Source organism: Hippocampus guttulatus, chromosome 8, assembly GCF_054856545.1.
Source record: "Hippocampus guttulatus isolate MCC_2025c chromosome 8, RoL_Hgut_1.0, whole genome shotgun sequence".
In the NCBI taxonomy this organism is placed as follows: Eukaryota; Metazoa; Chordata; class Actinopteri; order Syngnathiformes; family Syngnathidae; genus Hippocampus; species Hippocampus guttulatus.
Window position 1 is genome coordinate 17,611,851 of NC_141268.1, and position 22,748 is coordinate 17,634,598.

Here is a 22,748-nt window from a genome sequence, read left to right on the forward strand (position 1 = left end):
GGCCTGCCAGAGATGCAAATAGAGATGAGCTCAAATCTCATCCGGCATATTGGACTCATGTCAGATGTGTCTTGATACTAGTCTTCAGTCTGCGTGCTTATGTGCCACCACAATTTTGTGGTCACGCTGTCCGCGAGCGTCTAACTGATGCCAACTCCTCCTGACCGGCCTGTCGAAGGTCATCAGGTCAGTGATGGGTTGTTTGGCTCATTGGGAAAGAGACACTACCCTCTAGTGGCTTATTGTTAAACTGCACTTGATTCAAGCCAAAAAATAAATAAATACCTGACATGCATCCCTCCTATTTTCTGAACTGCATATCCGGGGGTGGGCAAAGCTATATTGAAAAAAAAAATACTGTTGAATTTTACTCACTTTTTCTTTCATCAAGTGGTGGCAACTAAATCAAATCATCTGGGACTGGATATATTGCTCATCCCCAAATGACCAGGCCCATCTGTATGTTTTTAAAATCAAATGTGCGGAGGGAGGGGAAACAAAAACTGGTTGTTGTTGAGAACAGCTTCCCAGTAATTTGATTCCCAGGAATCACTTGTTTGTTTCCCCGACACATGGGCTGATCGATTCAGTGATGACATCACATATATACTGGATACAAATATACTAGGTTTTGGATCTAAACTTTTCGGTCTCAAAAGTTTGGCTATTTTCACTTTGAAAGATGATACCAAGGCTACTTGCCAACCTTTAAATTCTTTAAAGGGAGAATACGTTCAATATGCTGAAACATCTTTGGTATTATCCTATCACCGACATCAAGGATAGCTGCATGATTTCATTTCATTAGACTCTATTAGAAATTGAATTGAAAAGGGAAGTGCAAAAATCTTAACAATTCCCCTTAACAATTCGCGAGCAGCTCGAGCGCATCCCAGAGCACATGAAGAGACAACCAGATTCATCCTCACTGAGTGGTCATTGAATGCACGCTCTCTGCCTTTCGGTTTGGTTTTAGAAAAAAAAGTGAGACAAAATTGTAATATCAGTATGCTTGAATACTTTTTGTTTGTTGTTGTGCCGTGCGTTTCAAAACGTACATTTGCTCGGGCTCAAATTAGGTTGCTCAACAATGATGTACCGCACGTACTTCAAAGATTCCACACAGAAGCGTACTGCACTGTACAAGTGTTTATTTTTGATTTGCAAAACATCGGACAAAATCATATTACATAGACACAATTTCTTTTATATAGAAAAGAGATCTTTGAGGGGGAAAAAAAGACACAAAAGATAACATTACAATTACAATAAAATTTAGGTGATCTAAACCATTCTGATAGCTAGAGCCAAGCGTGACCTATACATGAGGCCTCTTGTGGCAAATGCAATCAGTATGCGTGCATTATATCGGGTTACATTAAGTGCTTTTGTTGGTTGAGGCATTTGAAATTGAATGTGGCTAAAATTTGGCTTCAAAATGAAGGAGTAGAATTTTATGCCAAATTCTTAAGTACTACGTCATAAGTCAAATTCTGTCCCAGTCACACGTAATGCTGGGGGAACGCGGTGCGGTGTCCCTGCCGTAAAAAGGTCATATGGCACACAATTCTGGCTACAAGTCGCCACGGCAACAATGTTCCTCTTTTATATTAAAAAAAAAAATTCATTCAGTGTTTACCTGAAGCAGTTTGACATGAGGACGAAAAGTGATCTTTCTCCAATGAGTACCACTACGATCCTATGGGGGAGGGGAGGGGGGCAGTGAGGGATCAAGGGAACGGCACTTTGGACCATACCCGCGTTATGAAGTGTCACTAACTTGGTGATGCTTGATGAGTTAAAAAAAAAAAAAAGAATGAATGAAAGAGAGAAAGAAAGCAGCATTGCATGTAGTGTCGCCTCTTCTAATTCCCCTCTGATCAAACACGGGCCGGGATTGACACAAAAGTTAGGGGAGTAGACAGAAGATGTGACGAGAAAGATGCATATTGTACCAAGTGGGGCTAACACACCTCGCATTGACTCCATCAGCCCCGCACAGTCCCTCCGGTTACTTCCCTAACAAGTTCCATCACCTCCACAAAAGGTCCTCACCCAGGTTTGCCTTTCCAAACTCCGGTAGCTTTAAAAAGTCTACACACCCTACCAAAATGCACATTTTCGTGATGCTTCGGAGAAAAAAATAAATAAAATCCACTTTTGACATGATGATAGCAGATTGCTGACACATGGACACAACTGGCGCTTGCCAGAAATTCTTGCAGCTCCTTCAACATCACACAGTTGCATTAATTTCCATGCGATTGTTGTAGCCGGGCATGTGGTGTGTGTGTGTACGGGATTGACCGATCACATTCCAACTTTGCTGTGAAATAGGACCTGCTAGCATTTCAAATACTGCTCGGGTGAGATTTTCCTGACGGGCATTTCCAAGGCTTTAGCTGTAACATGGACTTAAGTGAGGACAGTCACCGTGAAATCGAGAAAATATGACCCCCACTGCGATTTCTAAGAGATGTGGACATCTTTACTAAATGAATGCAAAGACCAGAGAAGAAAACCACAACAATGAACGAGTTGCAGAAATTTCTGGCAAGTCGAGGTCGCATCCCACATGTGACAACAATTCACACATTTTTCAAATGGTTTTCTTTTTATGGGAATTTTTTTTTAAATCTCATCCAGCACTCTTCTCTCTTTGTCATTAATTTCAATTTCACACAAATCTCTTAAATGATGTGTGTAGAACTTTTTTTTTTTTTAAATTCCACTCTAAACATGCTTGCCGAGGACAATATTGGAGAGAAGAGGGTAACCTCTTTCGAGCCAGTGTGAGCCCCGTGGGTGCAGGCACAAGATTTAAAAATAAAAACACTCCTGGTATTTTGTGCGTTCGGGGAGGGGGTGGGGGCAAATGCTTAATATGAGAAGACAACTGTACAACGAGAAAACAAACAAACCCCCCCAAAAAACGATGAACGACTTCATTAGCTGGACTCTCCCAAAATCTGCGAGATATCTCTGAGGTAATCATTGAAGTATGACTCATTAGACAGCAATAAATATCAACATGAATACAAACATTACAAAAGTAAAAACTGAAGCAAATGCTAAAGCATAAATTTTGAGTTAAAAGAGGTAGTTTTTTTTTTGTTTTGTTTTTTTCTTGTTTGTTTTTTTTTGTTTTTTTTTTAGGTTGACTATGGTGTACATCCATTGTGGACACTCTTCGTCTTAAGAACTACATTTAATTTGAATCCATTACAATCCCTGTCATAAAGGCGGGAACGAAAACTCGAAGAGAAGGTCTGGGCTGGGGCGAGGAGCCGGCTTCCGTAGCTGCTTTATGGACAGGATTTGTAATGGCAACAGTCATATGAACAAACTTTCCAAGGAAAAAAAAAAAAAGAACTGTAAAGCTTGCTGGTGATAGTGTACCATGACGCGAGTATTACAGGTATTACGGTTTGTGGCGCCGCCGTCGTCGAGTCGAGCGCGAATCTCCACTAAGGCGGACGCGTGTCATCTGATCTGATCTCCTTTAGCAGTTAGGATTTACGAGGTCCAGTATTCCAACAAACCACCACAATGTTACAAAGGTTTGAAGCAGCTTTTTTTTTTTTCTAAACGGTGAAAACAATCGAAACGGGAAAACCTCGTGTCGATATGAGCGGATCGATGATATGTACAATGTGTCGTCGTCATGAACGCTAGCTTCCATGTTACTTTCGTCCTCTAGAATTTCAATATCAGCGAAGAACTCTGGGACCCTGTTCTTGTGTGGAGGGAAGTCTCCCCGTGGCACTTTTACATTCCCCGAAATTCCTTACTTGGATCAAACATTCGCATACCTCCGAAGAAGTATGACGTCTGCACCGAAAAGAAAATCAACAGCAAGAACACGAGAAGGTCCAAAGATTACATATGTAAGTTTTCATGTTAGGAGAAATAAAACTTTTTTTTTTTTTTTTTTGCAAAATTGCGATTGGTGATATAATTCATCATCGTTTTCCTCGTAATAAGTTCTTCTAGTGGGACTTTGTTACCATAAAATGTATTTTTTTTCTGCCGCAAAGCTTATTGGTAAAATTCATTTTGGAATATTTCCACTTTCGGCTCTTCTCAAAGTATGTACTTTTCCCCCTCAGTGTCGACCTAATACTCCTTTGTACAAATTGGCACCGCTTTGCTGTTTTAAAATGAAAACGTAACAACCCCAGAACCAGAGCTACATACACGTTTACATAAAGTATGTAGGAAACCTTCAAAAGGTCAGTATTGAGTTGGAAAAAAATTCAGAAGAAAAAAAAAAAAGAGGGCAGCATACATCCGTTAGCTGTCCTGGCATTAGATGCACACGAGTAGTACGGCCTACAGACACTAAATCCTCCCGTTTGTGGACATGAGCATACCGTGTACGTTTGCATACTGGACTGGAGAGTCCGCCAACCAACGTATATTTGATTGACAGGGAAATATTTGGTGTGATATCCCCCATGTGGTTGGACTGGCACAGGTTACCAAGAGTCGAAGTTCAACTTAAAGCCACAGTGCGAGAGAATGGTCCTGCTGGTGAGTCGGATTCGGCTGCTGCTGCTGCTGCAGTTTAAAGCGACAACGCTCTCGGATGAGGAGAAAAAACGAGCAGCAGCACGATGGATCCAAAAGTCGTCCTGAGATGATGTCAGTGGAAGCGTCATAAGGTCTAGCACAGGAAGCATTACGTGGCCGAATCTCAGAAACAACTTTCACAGATGTTAAAACATCTCGTCTCCGGTCAAATGGCTCTTAAGATCTCGTGGCGGCCACCCGTGAAAACAGTCCGCACTAGACAGGAAAGGGAGTTCTGCGCTCAATTGATCGACCGATCAATGAACATGTTGGTGGATGTGCATGCGACATACTTGGATATATGAAATACATCATGTGATCTGATGGACACAAGTATACAAAAGCAATCTTCATAGGTTATTGACAGGTCGCCTTCACTTTTCGGAAAGGAGCACCAGCAACGGTGGCCAAACGGAGACAAAAAGGCTTTCGATCAATGAAACAACCAACGGATCAGCTGTCATTAGGTTTGAGCAATTGAACCATAGCACCAAATAATAGATCGGCCTAGTACTTCGTCTTTGAGGGTTTCACGAGCCATTAGAACTGTCACGTTCTCAAGTGAACAGTCCGCTGGAAATTGGTCGGATTGTCACCTGACCAAATATGACTTTAATCGACAAACTCCATCGTTGCAAAACTCGAGACGGGTGAGGAGTAATCAGTTGATCACAACAAAATTCCAAAAACAGCAATATTCTATATTGCATATTTTTTTTCTCCATACAATTTAAATACTATTTATAATTCTCTTTCATTTACATTTAAATCTTTCATTTTCACTACATTTGCTTTACCCTGGTACAAAGTCACTTATATTTGCAGTAAATGTCCAAAAAACCCCAAAACAAATACATAGATTTTTTTTAAATTATAAACTTAATGGGGGCAGGGGGGGGGGGGGGGAATCCTAATATCCGGACTTTCTCCTTGTAAAAGGGGGTCTGTCTTTCAAACATTACAACTTCATTCTTGTAATATTCCTCCTTCTACATTCTCATCTAAAACGTGTCCATTTCTTTTCAAACCACAACATGCAACCGGCTTCTGTCATGTTTTGACAGTGAAGGCCTTTTTTCCGAGATGCATATTTACAACTTCCATCAAAATTCGGATTTGAATACTTCAGAGCACAGGTGTCAAAGTCAAGGCCCGGGGGCCAGATCTGGCCCATCACATCATTTTATGTGGCCCGCGGAAGCAAGTCAAGCATGTCAAGTTCCATGATGCTTGCTGAAGTCTGAACCAAAATTTCAAATTGTAATGTTTAATCCGCAATAACAGTCATTATTCTGATTTTAAAACGAGTTTGCCATAAATTTGTTGTGCGCTATGTTTGTAATATATGGAGGTGATCTAACATTTCGATGGTTTCCCAAAATTGATAACGGCCCTCCAAGGGAAACCGTAACTACTATGTAGCCAGCGAAAAAAATGAGTTTGACACCCCTGCTTTCGAGTAAATCCTGCACTCCCACTTAATGTTCAGAGTACATGGTGGCCGTAAAGTTGACGCACGGTCTGACCGTTCTATACTACATTGCATATCTTGTATTTCCACAAAACAGCCAGTAGGGGGCTGAACAGCACACAAGAGCCATCTGGAGGCCCTCAGGCAGGAGGCGCCGAGCAACTAAACCAAATCCCCCACTCCCCCAAGCTCCAAGACATTCTCCAAAATTCACTTCCCAGTCAGAAACGAAAGGATGTGATCCCCCTGCAGAGGTGTGGAGCTGTATGCAAAACTCCACACCACACCGAGCTCACGATATTCCATGGAGGAATAACCTTTGAAATGATTTTAGGAAGATGAGGTGACATTAAAAAAAAAAAGAAAAAAAGCAACGAAAAGAATATGGAGCAATTATATCCATTCCTATGCCAACTCCAAGTATGGTATACAGCCATATATTAACAAGTCAGGCCTCTTACTGAAGCCTTAATTCACTAATCCAGTTAGATTTGGCATTTAGCCCTTTAAAATCTATGATATATAGCATATAGGCTTGAATAAATGGTGATACAACAATGCTGAGGATACACATGGTAGCAATTAGCTATTTACAAGGAATAAACTATATAGGGAAACAAACTAAGGAGCAACAAGCCATGACGTTGGCCCGGTTTGATTGACAGACTGCGGTTACAAAATAAAATAGTAGCTAACACATTTAGTGGCTGATTCTCACCTCCAAAAACCAAGCAAACCAAAATCCAATCTGCTAGATGACAGACCAACACTCTGCAGTCTAACCCGAAATACTGACCGTTTTCCTTCATGGGCTTGTGAGGCTAATCAGAAAAAAAAACCCCCAACAAAATAAAATTGTTAGCATGTTGCGCGGGTGGCCACATGCCAAAGAGCAGCAAGATGGTTTTCCGAGACGGTAGAGGAACCATACCTTTGGTGAGAGATGAAAGGTTGGTATACATAAATATACACTGCCTTGGAGACAAGCAGATGAACATGAAAATAACAACTTAATAAAGTCATGCAGAGGCACTGGTTTCATCCAATAAAACGTCATCCGTACGGTATCTAAAGCATCCACAGAGGTGATAGAAATATAAAACAACCCCGGTAAAAAAAGAGGTAGCTCAACGGAATGGCTAAATGAATAACTGAGTGTGTCGGTTGTTGCTGCTGTGCACTGTGCGCGTGCACAACATGTCCAGGCGTTTGAAGCAGCGTTGATTTAAATAGACAAAAAAAAAAAAAAAACACCTTAAAGAGGCAGAAGTATGCTTAGCTTAAGTTGTACTGAATGTGTAGTTCCCTTGTTTACTGTCGCTTCAACATCTGCTTGCTCTCCGTACAGACTCTTGAAAGAGACGCACATACTTGACGGCCAATCCAGATCATCATCATCATCAGCTTCCTCCCTCCATTTTATCACCGCATGGGTGTGGTCTCCCCTTAGGAGACCTCGCTGCCAAACACCTCCAGCACCAGCGGGGTGAGCTGCATGCTGTGCTCTGGCTGGAAGGAGAGCGAGCGGTACTGTTTGGAGTGCTCCTCGTTGAGGCTGCGCAGGTCGGCCAGCTTCTGAATCATCTTGGCATAGAGCAGGCTTCCTCCGGGGTGGTTGAGTTGGATGTAGGCCTGCAGGGTCTCCGACAGGCGGTCTTGAAGGACTTCGATCCGCGCGTGGTCTTGCACACCTGGGCGGTCTGTGGGGTGGGGGGTGGGGGGCGGAGGGGTTGGTCAAATTCTGTTTTGCGACAGAGTCTGGTGTTGTTATGGAAACCACGGATGTTGAATGTATGTTGGTTGACTGATCTTCGGTCACTAGCATCACTTCCGGGTCGTTTCACTGTATATTCTTACTTGCATAAATAACGTATGCATTATATGTTCCGTTTGGGACATCGTGACAAGACCTGAGACCCTTGCTTTCAAATTGTGGATAATCACATATTGTAGGGATGGGGATAAATATTTATGTGACACCTCTACTGGAGTTACTGGTTTGCTCACTTGGGGACTGAGTAGGCCACCGCATGACCTTAATATACTTCTGTCTTGAGCCACACGTTTGTTTCCCTGGCAGTAGGTATTGGATCACAGTCATGTTGGAAGAAACATCTTCAGCCCATCTTCAGTGTTCTTGCTAAAGAAAAGATTTCAGCGAAGATTTGAAAGTGGAGTACCTAGCTCCGTTCATTGGCCCTTCAATTTGGTGAAGTCGTGTACCATTTGGAGGAAAAAAAAAATTCCCAATGGACAACTGTTAACGCATTCACTCCCAAAGACGTTTTTCAACGTCTTTTCAGACTTGGTCCAGAATTGGCTGGTACTGAATGAGTTTAACGGCTCAACTGTGGTTTCCTCTGACCACATTTTTTCCAAGTCTTACCAGAGTCATTAAGATGTTCGCTCGCAAACCTAAGGCAAGCCTGGACATGTGCGTTGAGAGCAGGGAGACCTTGTGGGCACTGCAAGACTGTTGTCCATCAGGGTGCCGTGTATATCCAACATTTCTGCCTTTGTTTTGCTAATATAGAGTAAGATCCTGCTGTATACGATACTGCTCCCTTCCTTTTCCTCAAAATCATCCCAAACACAACCAGTTAGGCATGTTTGCGTGTCCAAAAAATAATAATTAAAAAAAAAATCACACTTGTTACACTTCCCTTTGAAGGTTAGTCATTTGAATGCGGTACATTTGCGTTTTATACCAATGTTCTTGTTTGACTGTCATTAACAGGATCTACAAAAATGTGTTTTACAGCCTGGAGCTGGATCCGTTAAAAAAAAGCTCATCCTGAATGAGTTGTTGGGGATCTTTATGGGGATTTTTATGGATTTCAACGGATATTCTATTACCACAAAGTGAACTAACCAATTCAGCAGGGGATCAAATAAACATTTCGCCCCACAATATGTACATTTTTTTGTGACTCTTTTGCCTCAGGAAGTCCCCCCAAAAAGGACATAAGGCAACCAAGATCCCTGTTAACCGCGCGGCCTACAAATAGTGAGCAGCACGCAGTACCTGGAGAAAGTAAGCAGATGGCCATCAGCAGTACATGTTCCTCCTCGTGCAGGCTGAGCTTCTTGAGGCCCACCTGGAACTTAACCAGCGGCTCCAGCAGCTCTAGAGTGTGGCCCGCTACAGGACAAACGCAACAGATGTCACATGGCACGTTATGATTACGTTCACTTGCACCATCTGGTGAGATTTCCAGCAGTATAATTACTATTTGACGAGAAGTATAGTTTACAAAAAAATTGAACTGCAGAGGAGTACTTGGACACACTACCCTGTCCTCCTGCCTCATCCTCCGCAGTGTAGCCATTTTGTTTTCGTTTTTTTTTTGGTATTATACGTGTCAATTCATGTTCAGGACAGTCCCATATGTACTAAAAAGAGCCATCATGAGGACAAAAAAAAAATGCAGAGTGGCGTCAAGTGTACATGTGGTAGCATTTTGACTGACCTTTGGTGACATCACTGATCTGGTATTTAAAGTCGGGCGCACCGCAGCTCCAGGACATGTCTTCCAGGTTGAAGCTTTGATTTGAGCGCAGCATGATCACCTCAATAGCGCTCGACTTGAGCAAGGCGATCTGATCCTCTGCAGTCAGCTCTCTGCAAGAGAAGATGCTTTTATGTTAGCATTCGCCAAATTGCAGCTCTTACACTACAATTACCGTATTTTCCGCACTATAAGGCGCACCTAAAAGCATTCAATTTGCATAAAAGTTTCACAGTGCGCCTTATAATCCGATGCACCTTCTATATGGATCAATATTCTGATTTCTTGGAAGTAGTATTTTATATGTTCTGTAAAGTGCTTTGTTACAGCTGCCGTGGTTGGGAAAGCTCTATATAAATAAAGCTGTATTGTATTGTATTCTCTTTGGCGTAGCTCCATCTAAGTGGATGCATAACACAACCGCAGCCACTATTGTAGCTTCTATTCCATGTGCCTTATAATGTGGTGCATATTATATATGAAAACAGTTTTAAAATAGGCCATCCATTGAAAGTTCGCCTCATACTCCGAAGCACCTTACAGTGCGGAAAATGCAGTACAAATAACTGATAAAATGATGTCATACTATAGTTTAATGATTCATATGCATGATGTTTCATACTGACCAATACCGAATGTATGTACTTGCATAGCAATTCAATTTCAGTCGCGCGTCAAGAGTCGTTTATCGTAGAAGAGGGCAGAAACATGGCCACTTCGAGCATTGTCAACAAACTCTAGCAAGGTTCGTGAATGTGTCCAGGAATGGAAATAGAATGTGGATCTAGGACGATCTCTTGACTCTTGAGTGAAGGTCCGGGCTTAAGCGAGAAAAGTATCGGCGAACAAACATTCCCCAGGTAATCCAACCACATCCATCACTTGCAGCCAATGGCAATGACAGCTTTCAGGAAATACAGGTCCCGGCTCGTTTTAGCACCGACTTCATGGCCCCAAGAGGTGACACACTTTTTCCAAGCAGAGTTTGTAGCGTGCGACAAAAGGATGATTGAAGGGATTTTCTTCAATAATCAAAAGATTGCAGTCCATGATTCATTGAATGGCAGAACGATAGCATGAGCTCACATGACATTAACCTGTTGCAAAGGAGACGGCATCAGCTTGCTTTGGAAAAAAAGAACGTACTTCATATTACAGGAGCGCAAAGTTTTTTTTTCATGTAGAGGTCATCAACTTGTAAGTAAGAAACAAAAACAAAACGTTGCTGCACAGATCAAGATGTGAACTTAAAATAGACAGTGGTGCCGTTGTGACGCCAACACCAGTCATCCGATTGCAGTTTTATAATGCATTGGCCATGACTCGGATGTGATTTTTTTTCCATTCCCCTCAATAAAGTGCTCCAAGTTTTCCCTGTTGGTGAGTCAGCTGGATTGTAAAATACGTGTACTGGCTATAGCGGCAGGAACTCGGTAAATTGTGGTGCATATCCTTCCTGAGACTGCTGGAAAGAACATTTAACCAAAAAATAAACAACAACTTGCTCTAGTTTTTCAGTTAATAATGTATTAAAAACCACATTTAGATACACGCTGGTGTTCAGTTGCATTGGGGACCTCCGACAGAGTCAAACACAATCTGTAGTGGGATACCAGTTGACTTCGACATTTACATTTCAACCCCCTCCCCCCTTCCTGGAAACAACAAAGTGAATTGATTACTTCCAGGAAAAAACTCTTACATCACAAAATCTGTATTACCTGTCAAGGCAGTTTTTTTTTTAATGTAACATTTGTGAGGGTGCTGTTAAATTGGAATGATATGACTTTACATAAAACGTAGTCTTACAAAGAATTAGTAAAGTAAGAGTATGTAAATATCCGGTGAGAAAATGTGGACAAAGCTGTTCTTTTTTTGTAATCCGTAAAGTAGAAGTAGATGGAACGTAAGGCCAGGGATGTTGTGCCTCTTTTGTCATCGCTTCTGCTATGCTTCACGTCCAATTAATCACTTTAAAAACGTTGCTTCTGCGTGTGCTGGGCCGTGGAGGATTAGTGTGTGATCATGTGGTACCGTTTCATCGGTCCAATTGGCCAAACTGTGACGTGCCGGCACCCGAGGCGCCTTTCCGACAAACCAAAACAAAATAGATGACACAAGCAATAAAATGCCTCCAAATATGAGGAGTGGGCAGACTGAAGCCTAATTGAACAGCATAAAATGGTACAAAGTAAAAAAGTGTTATATCTTGCATTAAAACGACTCTGACGGGTTAGCGCCGCACTACCCGCGCATTGATCGTATCTGGTTGTTTTTTTTTTTAAACATTTCATTCTGGTGAAAATGAAACATGACAGTGTGACGGGTGAATGAAGACGTACCTGAAGCCCGGGATCATCTTGGCAAAGCCAATGACCTTCTGAATGCTGTAGGACACCAGGTCGGCCAGGTGGGGCAGCATGGAGAAGCTGGAGGCTTCCTCTTCACTGGAATCAGGGCTACTGCCCTGCTCCTGATACATCATCATCAAGTTGTTTAAGTTCATTTTGGTGTCGACCGATTCTGCAGCCCCCAAAAAAAAAAAAAAACAACACCAACAACATATGTATATCATAATAATATACTGTATGTCTTCGATAAATACAAATATTTCAAGCTAAGCGAACGGACAGCAGCGCAAAGAGGATGAAAGCTCGGATGACAGCCTTGAAAACACATGAAGCCCTTCAACATCACCGGGGTTATTTTCAGTCATTTGCTGGCGCCGCGTGGAGGCTGTGTGACCGTGCCTCTCGCCGTGTGCACCGCATTAGTGGCAGATGCATTAACGAACTTGTGTTTATAAGCGGGCGTCAAGCGTCTGCAGGGTGCGAGGCCTTCGAAGGATCTCCTTTGCATTCTCAGTAAGGCAGTACAAACAAATTATATAAGCCAATGAAATAAGAGGGGGGAAAAAATAGCTGGCTCCAGTCAATTATAAATACTGCTCTTTTCGAAACCGATTCTGTCATGGCCGTACAAGCGCAGGCTCACATGTTCTTCTGATTTATGTAACTTTTTAAACATAACATTTGCTTCTAAAGGCAACCGTACTGGAAGGTCTCTTTGACTTATTACACCCAGCGGCCAATGTTGATCTTGAGGGACGTTTTCATAGAGCGAGCCGCTCACCCGGAGAGTGACTGAAGGAATCGGAGGAGGCATCCGACAGAGAGTGGAGGGAAGCGGCTCTGCTGGCGCTACGTGTCACTGGCCCCTCGCGCACAGGAGGCTGCACGTGGGGATAAGAGAGCAGAATATTACCGTAAAAATCGGAGAAGAATACCGTGCGGATGCTCGTTTAGTCCAATGTAACGTGAGGAGCCCGTCTTGATTTCTATCACGGGTCCTTGGATGACACTTAGGTGGCATTTATGGTGTTGACAACTGTGAACACTCGACATGATCATTGCGAGTTCAGTTGTTACTTTGGCCCCGTTTGACTATTGCAGCATCAACACGGCTCATTTTTGCCAGTTACAATTTACAAGATGTGAGACACGGAGAAGACTTGGCCCCATGTCGTAACTTTAAGCTTATTGGTTTGAATGCCTCTTGTATTTATTTATTTATTTATTTTGTCTTGGGTTGGAGTGAAAATGTTCGTTATGAGCGCTAGACGGAAGCGGCGAGCTTCACAACAACCAGTAGCTTGGCAGCGAGTGAACAACTGTTCAAAAAAAATAAAAATAAATAAGCCAAGTGCTTGCTTCAATTTGTCAGTCAACTTTAAGTTGACTGGGAAAGTGAAATACAACAAACAGATGACACATTCGACTAAATAACCACTTGGCCTTGCTTTACGACGGTCCCAACATTCAAAGTAACACCAAAAAGAATGGCGCACAATGAACTAGTTTGCGCGGTGGGGTGAGAAGATATCCGGGGGAACAAGAAGGCACGCTCACTTACCAATGTACAATTTCCACAGATTTTGCCCTTATGAATGTTTTTCAGACAAATAGTTATAATACTGACTTGACAATTGTGTTAGGGATACAACACGCAGCGTATAAATTGTGGTAGCCCCGTCGCCATGGGAACGCAACCCTATCGTGAACAGGAGCCCCTGTATTTAGTTTGCTACATGGCTAAAAGGTGACCCGGTTGTTGTTGACTGCGGAATGTGACAAACCCGAAAGCGGCAAAAGTCAGAGTAGGAGTCGTCGAAGGTTTTGTGGTGCGCCTCCACCAGTGTGGCAATGACTTGACTCTGTTCGTCGGTGAGCCGAGGTCGCCGGGCCTCCCGCTCCGCTTCGCGTTGGGCCTCCTCGTCCTTTCGCCGTTGAATGAGGTCCTTCTTCCTCTGCACTTCTTCGTCTGTCAAGATGACTGTGTTGGGGGAGGGGGGGGGGCAAAGAAACTGTCAATCATTTATTTGCATATATATATTACATTCCCACCCCCCAGCCCAGCTAACAGTTAACAGTTACAGCCTAATCTATAGCTATAGGAAGGCCCTCATCGCGTCTTTTACATTATGTGTTTTGCATTGCAGTGACAGCTATGTCAATAGAGCAGTGGGCGGGGGTGTTGTTATTCTCCGGAGGAAGAGAATGGGAGGGGACCAGGCCACATGGAGACCCCCGCTGCACTGAACAACTGAGAACATTGTCTTTGTTTCTGTGGGCTCCTTGTTGTTCCAGCCACTGAATTAGCTCACAGAGAGAGCGAGAGTGAGCGAGCTGGCTGTCAATAACATGCCGCTGTTTTTTGGGAACAACATAACAGAGGTACAGGCCTACGGTTCCTCTTCGTATGCACAATCGCAGTTCTCCCCCCGCCGCTACTCCCCGTTAATGACCCGAGCTGCAACTCGGAGGTTTCGGGATAAAAGTGGCTTGTGGAAAATGTGATGATATGGGGGAGACAAACAAAGTTCCATTTCCTTCTATTTACACATACTGCATAAAAATAAAAATAAACACAAAAAAAAACTAAGGGAAAGAAGAAGGCCTCGGTAGATTGTGCGCAACAGCAGGTGTTTGAACTTCAGCTGGAGAATAATTAGTCTTTACAACGTGGGCTGACTCCACTCGTTCAAACATGTCAACATTCTAATGGGGGCACAAACCCAGCGATACTTGACCCCAGTCCAAATATTAGGTAATATTTGAAAAAGCCACCTCATGACCCCCCAAACACCTTCTAGTCCACTTTGATACCAAGAAGAGTAGTAGTACAGTAAACAATATTTTCCAAGTTGTGTTTTTGAAATTGGAATACTATGTGCAAATTCCAATGATAATTATGGTTGATTTTCACACTTTTCACATTTCTTTGTTCACGTTAAGTAAAGTTTGTCTTTCGTTTAAAAAGTGAAGCACTATTGAAGGAGGCGCAAAAACCGCCAGTCGCTGAATGAACGGCAAAAACAACTCAGACGCAAACGCGTTGCTGTTACACCAGCATTGATGATCTTTTTCTTCCCGCTTTTCTGTTTATTAAAGCCCATCACGTGTTACGACTCACACGCACGCCCACTTGATGCACTTGTAAACGAGTCATTTCATTTCCATTTGACAACTAGAAACACCGTCCAAACGCTCTATGGTGAATTTCAAGAGTTCAACAAAAAATAATCGAACACCAGGCCTGATGAAGGCGCCCAGCTATTGAGGACCTCTGCTCTGTAAGGCATTTGTATCTTTTGTCAAAGCTGTATGGATGCCTTGTTTTTATTGGAGACTAAAGACTTGATCCGCGTAATTCAGCGTTGGACGGACTATAATACCGAAAGCATTAGATGACACAATCTTTTCGTCCTACTTTAAACTGGGGCCGTGCCGCAAAGCACCAGCGTAGCAAGATTTCCAGTAGTACGGCGCACAATTCAACACAATGCCTTGCAACGATCTGGGTCGGCCGTCATACTTACACTCTTTCATCATGCCAATGTCCACACAGCGTTTGAGCCGGCATGCCTGGCAGTGGCGCCTGTTGTCCTTGGTGATGGTGCAACTGCCGTTAAAGGGACACGTGAAGGAGGCCTTGCGCTTCATACTGCGCCTGAATCGAGCAAAAAAATAAAATAAAACCCAACACTTTTAGACTTTTATTGCAGCTTATGCAACAAACTGCTCTCAGGTGGCATAAACGTCATGTGATTTGACGCTCCGGGAAAATACAAAATGCACTTGTCCAAACATGTTAAGACACTAAAGAGTTTAACTGATGAGGCGTGGTGAACATAAATCATTGCCTTTTGACTTTTAAATTGAAAACGGCACAAATGGATGGATGGACAGCAAGAAATCTACAAGTGCCTTCGGAGTCTTGCCTGAGGGTGATGCAAAGCGTCATCGCGCTTGTGGTGGGGGAATATTTCATGCATTGTGACACACCTGTTGGACAAGAACATGGGGCTGAACAATTGATGAATTGGATGTTAAATAGACAGTATGAATTTGTTCAAAGGAAAAGACTTGAACCCTACACCGGCCGATTGCGCTAACACATCTCAAATTGAAGCCTTTGGTATTTGGAAATTGCAATCCACGACGCCGCCACGTCAATTTGAGTTCGAGCAATTGGTAATTGTTCGGCCCAACAACAAACACAGACTCAGAGGAGCAAAGAGGAAGGGAACTGTTTGACACATCCATCTTAGCCATCTTTTCCGGCACACAGAAAGTTATGTTGCAAAATATTTCCATAATAATACCAAAAAAAAAAGAGAATTATTGTATTTACTGTACTTGCCAGCCCAGAAATATTAGTATAAATAAGCTGGAACTGCTGCTTGGTATTAGTGTGCACACAGGGTGTACACCAATGCTGTTTTCAATGTGTTGTTATGTAACTGAACCGTGTGTGTGTGTGTGTGTGCGCGCGCGGGAGGTTGCACGACATCGGCAAGACCTGTGTTTGCACACTACTAGGTACGTGAAGCAATTTGTGCTGTTCAGCAGGATGGTAAAGCTGTTCCACAAAGCACACGCTAAGCACATGGAGCCAACTATGCGGACCATGTGCTTCCATTGACATCAACTCATCGGCATGCTTGCGATGTCACCGGCCGTTGGCGGCGGCGCGCATTTGTGTACCTGAAAAAGCCTTTGCAGCCCTCGCAGGTCATGGCGTTGAAGTGAAAGCCGGTGGCTTTGTCGCCACACACGCCGCAGATTCGAGGCACGTTCCTGTCAAACTCATCGGGGGCCAAGGAGGATGTACTCACAACAGTGGGCTCCATTACTGAACACAGAGGGAGAGATCACAAGGGAAATGTGAAGAAAAAAAAAAAACATTGAAGTTGTAACCAACTGCTATTTTTCCACAAAGGGGGCAGAGTAAAATTTTGAGAACATAAAATCACGAGAATAAAGGTGCAACTTTGTGAGTGTCAAAGCCCTGACAAAATATAAATGTAAGAGTCTAAGACCAGCACCCAGTAGTACATCTCTATATAACTGCCATGTATTAATAATCAGAGAGCGCCATTAAATATTTGTTCAAAAAAAACAAAACAGTGGTTGATGATCAAATTAATTTTTTCCCCCCCTGAAAAACAAATGTTTGCACAGTGAAAAGAAAACTGCTCATGTTGACATTGGTGTTAATGTGCCAAGATATTCCATTTATTCAATTTCTTATGTTTGGGAGGCTAAGGTGTACCTTCCCAAATATTCTTAAGTTCTTGAAGAACTTTTCTCTTCACTCTACGGTATCTGTGATCTCTTTTTATAATATATGTTTGACAAAATGTTTCTCCCTGTAAGCCAGATAGTGTCCCTTATAGAAGGAGAGACCTACGTTTCTAATTTGTCCTTTGTATGGCGAACGGAGTGTGTACTGTATGTCTAATTGCAATAGGCAACACAAGGAAAAATTCCCGTTCAACTTCCAAAATGTGCGCTACATTTGTTTGCCCTCAGTGCTCGGGCATCTATTTCAGTAAATAGCCTCGTGAAAGGGACCAAAAAGCATGTCACCACAAGGCCAGCATCCTCATAAACAAATGCGCACTGTCCTTTCCACAAAGCGCCTTTCTTACTGTTTTCTTTGCTTCTACTGCGGAGTGAGAGTAGGGCCGGGTGGCGGGAGGAAATGTCGGGTCAAAAGAAAGGAGTGTAACCCAACCAGACACAAACCTCAACAAAGTCACAAATCAACCGCAGTGGGGCGAACATTTCAAGTGTTTGGGACCAATTACTTCATCCATCCATTTTCTGAACAGCTTTAGCCTCACAAGGGTCACGGGGTGTGCTGGAGCCTGTACCAGTTGTGTTCAGGGTGTAGGCGAGCTACACCCTGAATCGTTTGCCAGCCAATCGCAGGGCACACAGAGACGAACAACAATCCACGCTCACACTCACACCTAGGGACAATTTAGTGTTCAATCAGCCTGCCATGCAGGTTTTCGGAATGTGGGAGGAAACCGGTGTACCCGGAGAAAACCCCCACAGGCACGGGGAGAACATGCAGACAGGAAAGCCGGAGCTGGAATTGAACCCAGTACCTCTGCACTGTGAAGTCGATGCGCTAACCACTCGACCACCTAATTGCTTCATTATCAACTCAATTTCTTTCGACACAACATATTGGGAACTTTCTTCTTGTGACACACCCATGCCAACGATATGTCGATCAAAGCCCAACGAGATCGCTTTGCTCATCCAGGCATCGCGTGGCTCAAGCCTGCGTACTAAGTTGCTTGTGTGTGTATCACAGCATCACAAGCTTATGCATATGAAAAACTATGGCACAGTGCGGTGAGTGAGAAAGTCGCAGCTTGACACTGCCTCAGTGACAAGCAAATATTTGTCGGTGGGAAGGAGCAAAAACACCCAACAGAACCACAATGACAATAGACTAGTGACAGACTGTTGATGGAAAAAGCCTGTTTGGTCTGCTGAAAACATGAGCTCAGGCCAGTTAATGGAGAGGAAACACAAATCGGACTTTCTACTTATACAGGGAGGAGGAAAGTAGACGTGGTGGTTTAATGTGGTGACACAAATTCCGTTTTGTTCGGTTCACGCTGGCAAGGTGGCGTACTCCTCTTATTTTAACCACTTCACTAAGAGTGTGTGTTTTTCTCCCAGCCAGTTTAAGAACAAAGGTCAACAGAGGCGGTAATACAATCGGCCACGTTGCAGAGATTTTTGGTCATCTTCTCACAGCGTGGTACGTGTCTCCTAAGACTTGATCAATAAATCCACAGCTCGATGGCAGTGTCAATCACAAGGTATATCAAAACCCAAATAAGGATTGGCAGTCTGGGCATTACTTCTACAAGAACACCGGCAACGCACTATTAGCAAGTTTTGTTTCGTTTTTTTTTTTTTAAATACATGACACTATTGTGGCAGTCGTCGTGACGAGAGATGAATATTTCACTTCATTTTCACAATTGTCAGAGCAACAAAAAATATGAATGACATACGAAAACGTCTTTGACGAATACTTTAAATTTAACGGGGATGTTCTGGACTATTATTTTGAAGCCAATGTAGCTTGAATGTGAATAAAGCTGCCAGCAGACGCTGTGCCATACTTCACGTCTTCGTAGATGTAGGCCAACTGACTCCCCCATACCCGACATTGTATAGATCTTTTTTTTTCACCTCAAACTATTCGTGATTGACCCAACAGCCCCCTCCCGGTTGCAGCCAAGTTGCGCTCTCCATGCCGATTGACGCAAAATGAGGTGTTTTAAAAACACCACGGGGACGCACTGCTTCAAACAATACATGGATCTTATTCACTCTCATTCTAAACGGAAATAGTTCATCTCTCAACATAATGAATAAAATCACGTGTAAGTCAGCTACTCCCAGCAGGCGCACTCATTCACGTTCCAATATCACTGACCAATGAGTGAAATCCGCCCTGTGTGGTTCCATTGAGCCTTGACGGGTCATTACGCTCAATGCACGGTTGTATTGAGAGGGGCTCTAAATAATTCATCAGGTTATTAGACCAGATCCGTACTCATTCCAGTTTCATGCACGCAATATAACAAACGGCTCGGAGCGATGGCTTTCCGCTGACTTTACCACTCTTGAATAATATGCATTGTGTTCCTGACTATCGGCAGCATCAATCACACTTGCGTTAAGAATAAGCAGGATGGTCACAGAGCGATTTGTTTGTGTGCTGCCAGGTATGTTGTCCCCCCCACCACGGGCTGCTTGGCCTATACAAGCATGCCACTTACTGAATGATTTATTTGTATGGACTGTATGTCTGTGTGTGTCTTTGTTTGTCACTTGGACATGGGTGATTTTACACACACACACACACACACACACACACACAGACGCAAAAATCAATAAACCGGCAAGTCGTTTTACTGGTGCATTGCAGCAAAACAACAACTTGATAAGTACAAGTTGTTTTAGTCTACGGCGCTACGAGAAAGACACAATTCTATTGACGCAAAATAAATACAGGAGATTACACGAACACAAGAAGGTATTATTATCTTAATAACCAATTAACTGTGACAGTTCCCAACGTGAAAAAAAAAAGAATGTACAACTGGTAAAGAGACCTAATGGTTTTGCGGTTTCATAACGCTTTGACAGTTTGACAATTTTGGGAACACTCTTGCAGCGTACCGGCACCGATCCAACCTGCATTCCCCGCTACCACCAGCAGGTAAATTCCAACCGCTCTTCCCTCTTCCATCTCTTTACCGTCACAACAACGCAAATGAACGAAGAAGATGAAGAAGACTATGGTGGAGAATACCAAAGAGGGAACAAGCAGCAAAGCTCCCTAAACCGCACGACGGAGTCAAGGAGCCAAAACGCAGTCCCGTAATAAAACGGACAGAATTATACATCACATGAAGTGGGAGAGCCACATGACAAGTATGAGCGGGTGTTATCTTACACCAGCTGAACATTTACGGCTGCTGTACAGTGCGGAGAGTATGTCAAATACTCTTCACTCTTCAAAGTTGCGGTGAACTTAATCCGCTGGCTTACCCAAAACACTGGTCAGAGTACAAGATTGATTTCATAGCTCTATCCCCTCAAGTGACCCATTCGATACCAAGCGAGCACAAACATATGCAGCACTGATGTGTGCCGAAGGTAGAAATGACAAATATTTATAGTCATGTTTAAAGCTGAGGTTCGCCTGAGCCCACTTGCTTTTTGCCTTGGGCAAATCCTCACAGGGGGTTGCCACGGACAACCGCACATATACCGTTAGTTTCAACACCCGCCTGTGTTACAACCGAGTCACAATCGGGCCTGGCCATGCAGACTTTTCTCATCTCCTTGCCTGTGAATGGCCGCTTGCTGCAGTCAGGGAGGCACGGCCGGCATCAACCCACAGCAAAGCGGTTCGGAAGGAGAGAGGGATTTATGCGAGAAGCAGGCCAGAGAAGAGAGACGTGGAAAAGGGGGTGGGGATGAGGGGGGGGGGCAGGAGCGACGAAAGTACACGCAGATCCTGCGAATGAAGGAGGGAGTGACCTCTTTGTGACTTTCTGGCTCGTGTAGCCCAAGTGGACCCAATCTATCTGCAGCTAGAAAGGGAGGACGAGTTTTAAGCGCTGGCACACAGACCTGGAGCACACAAGAAGACATCAACACAAAAATGTCTGCTTTAGAAATCTAAAAAGCAGGCTAAATATACACGTTCATGGGACACTTGAATTACAGGCTAAATATAAAAGTGTCTCATCCCTGTTGGCTTCTCATCTTGGGAAGCATCAAGGGGAAAAAGTGATTTATTTTGCTTGGTGGAGTCCCATTTTAGTACACATAGTTCCATTTCCAAGACCTGACTTTAAAAAAAATGCACAGCTGTAAATTGATAATATATATAATAATAATAATACATTTTATTTATAAGCGCCTTTCAAGACACCCAAGGACACTTTACAATAACAAAAAACACAAAACAATACGGTTGATGTGTTTTTATTTTTGTAATCTGTCCTAAACCTACAGATGAGGGACACTCGTCAACTGTGAGAAAAAAAAAGAAAAAGGAAACCTATCAGGGCAAAACAAAAGCCGTTTCTCAATTTACATTCTTGTCAATGCATATATTCCGTTCTTAAGTGACAACATGCCCTAATTACTCACTGGGTGTGTCCATTTTATTTCATACATGCTGCATCTCAAATATGTAGATGCCTCCTCAAGTGCTGAGGCTAATATGGCACAAACTGGTGGGTGGTGCGGGTGCGAACACTGGAAAATAAAAGAGGCTGTGCTCTCTTTGTTTTCTTTTTGGGTCGAATCAGAATTTCCTCTGCCTCCAAACCGGCAAATTAGCTGAACCGGTAGAACTGCTATTTTTGGATGTCATGTCTCAAATTTAAATAATTTCTCTCGTGACACTAACCATTCATTTTCACAAAAAGAGGCGATTGATCGACAACGATTTGTCTCCGTTTCAGTGTGTCTGCCTTTTTACTGTTCCCGAAGGCCGTTTGGTGAATTTGTTGCAGGCTGATGTGAGGATTTCAGGCTGTTTCATCGCAAGCATTTGCGGATGCCTTTCCAGATGAGCATGCTCAGCACTTGTGCTTTCGTGATACAAATGAGGAGAGACCTGAATGTTTTGCAAGACTACCTTTACATGTAGTCAATATTCAGGTTAAGGTCAAAATTCAGATTTCTGAAATTTTTTGAACAGCCAGTTTACATGTGCGTAGGCAGAGAGGTCCTCCGGCATTTGAATGACCCGATGTAAGCAGTGACACAAGGACACGGTGACGCAAATAGACGTCACATCCCGCTTATTATTTTGGACCGTTAATAAAACACATTATATTCATGTCACTCACCATTGGAATAAAGCAGTCGGTTTCCTCCACCCTCCAAAATTGTGCTTTTGATCTGGGTCTCTGAGCTCCGCCATGATTATTTATCTCTGCTTGTGTATTTCCAGCGAGTTGAGAGCCAGACATACGGACTTAAACATATGTATGTGTGTGAATAATCGCACTGCATCAGTTTCGCCACAGATACAGAAAATAACGTGAAAAAAATCAATGTACTCAAGTTAAGCTCGCTACGCCAAGGATGGCGAGCACAAAAGTACTTCCTGTACTTCAAAGACCAAGATTCCTTGCGGAGAGAGCAACAGCATGCGCAGAGAAGAAACCCGTCCCTCGCTCCGAGGATGTAACACGATATCGCTTACATAACACATTATGCGGGCTAGAAAAGAGGTAACCCAGGGGCCTTTTCCGGGTTTTGAAAAATTCGAATAAGAGCACATTCGAG

At 43.2% G+C, this 22,748-nt stretch overlaps 1 protein-coding gene across 1 annotated transcript in view; it reads right to left on the reverse strand.

Moving 5' to 3' along the window:
- Positions 1 to 1,134: 1,134 nt before the first annotated feature.
- LOC147201557 (vitamin D3 receptor B) overlaps positions 1,135 to 22,748 on the reverse strand; it is a 30,115-nt gene continuing 8,501 nt past the window's right edge. The window contains exons 3-10 of the mRNA XM_086117551.1: positions 16,599 to 16,746; positions 15,431 to 15,561; positions 13,688 to 13,884; positions 12,685 to 12,784; positions 11,895 to 12,075; positions 9,514 to 9,665; positions 9,069 to 9,185; positions 1,135 to 7,743 (exon numbers count right to left, since the gene is read on the reverse strand). Of these exons, the coding sequence (XP_085973677.1) occupies positions 7,490 to 7,743; positions 9,069 to 9,185; positions 9,514 to 9,665; positions 11,895 to 12,075; positions 12,685 to 12,784; positions 13,688 to 13,884; positions 15,431 to 15,561; positions 16,599 to 16,744 (1,278 nt within the window). The 5' untranslated portion in view covers positions 16,745 to 16,746 and the 3' untranslated portion in view covers positions 1,135 to 7,489. The remainder of the gene's footprint in view (positions 7,744 to 9,068; positions 9,186 to 9,513; positions 9,666 to 11,894; positions 12,076 to 12,684; positions 12,785 to 13,687; positions 13,885 to 15,430; positions 15,562 to 16,598; positions 16,747 to 22,748) is intronic.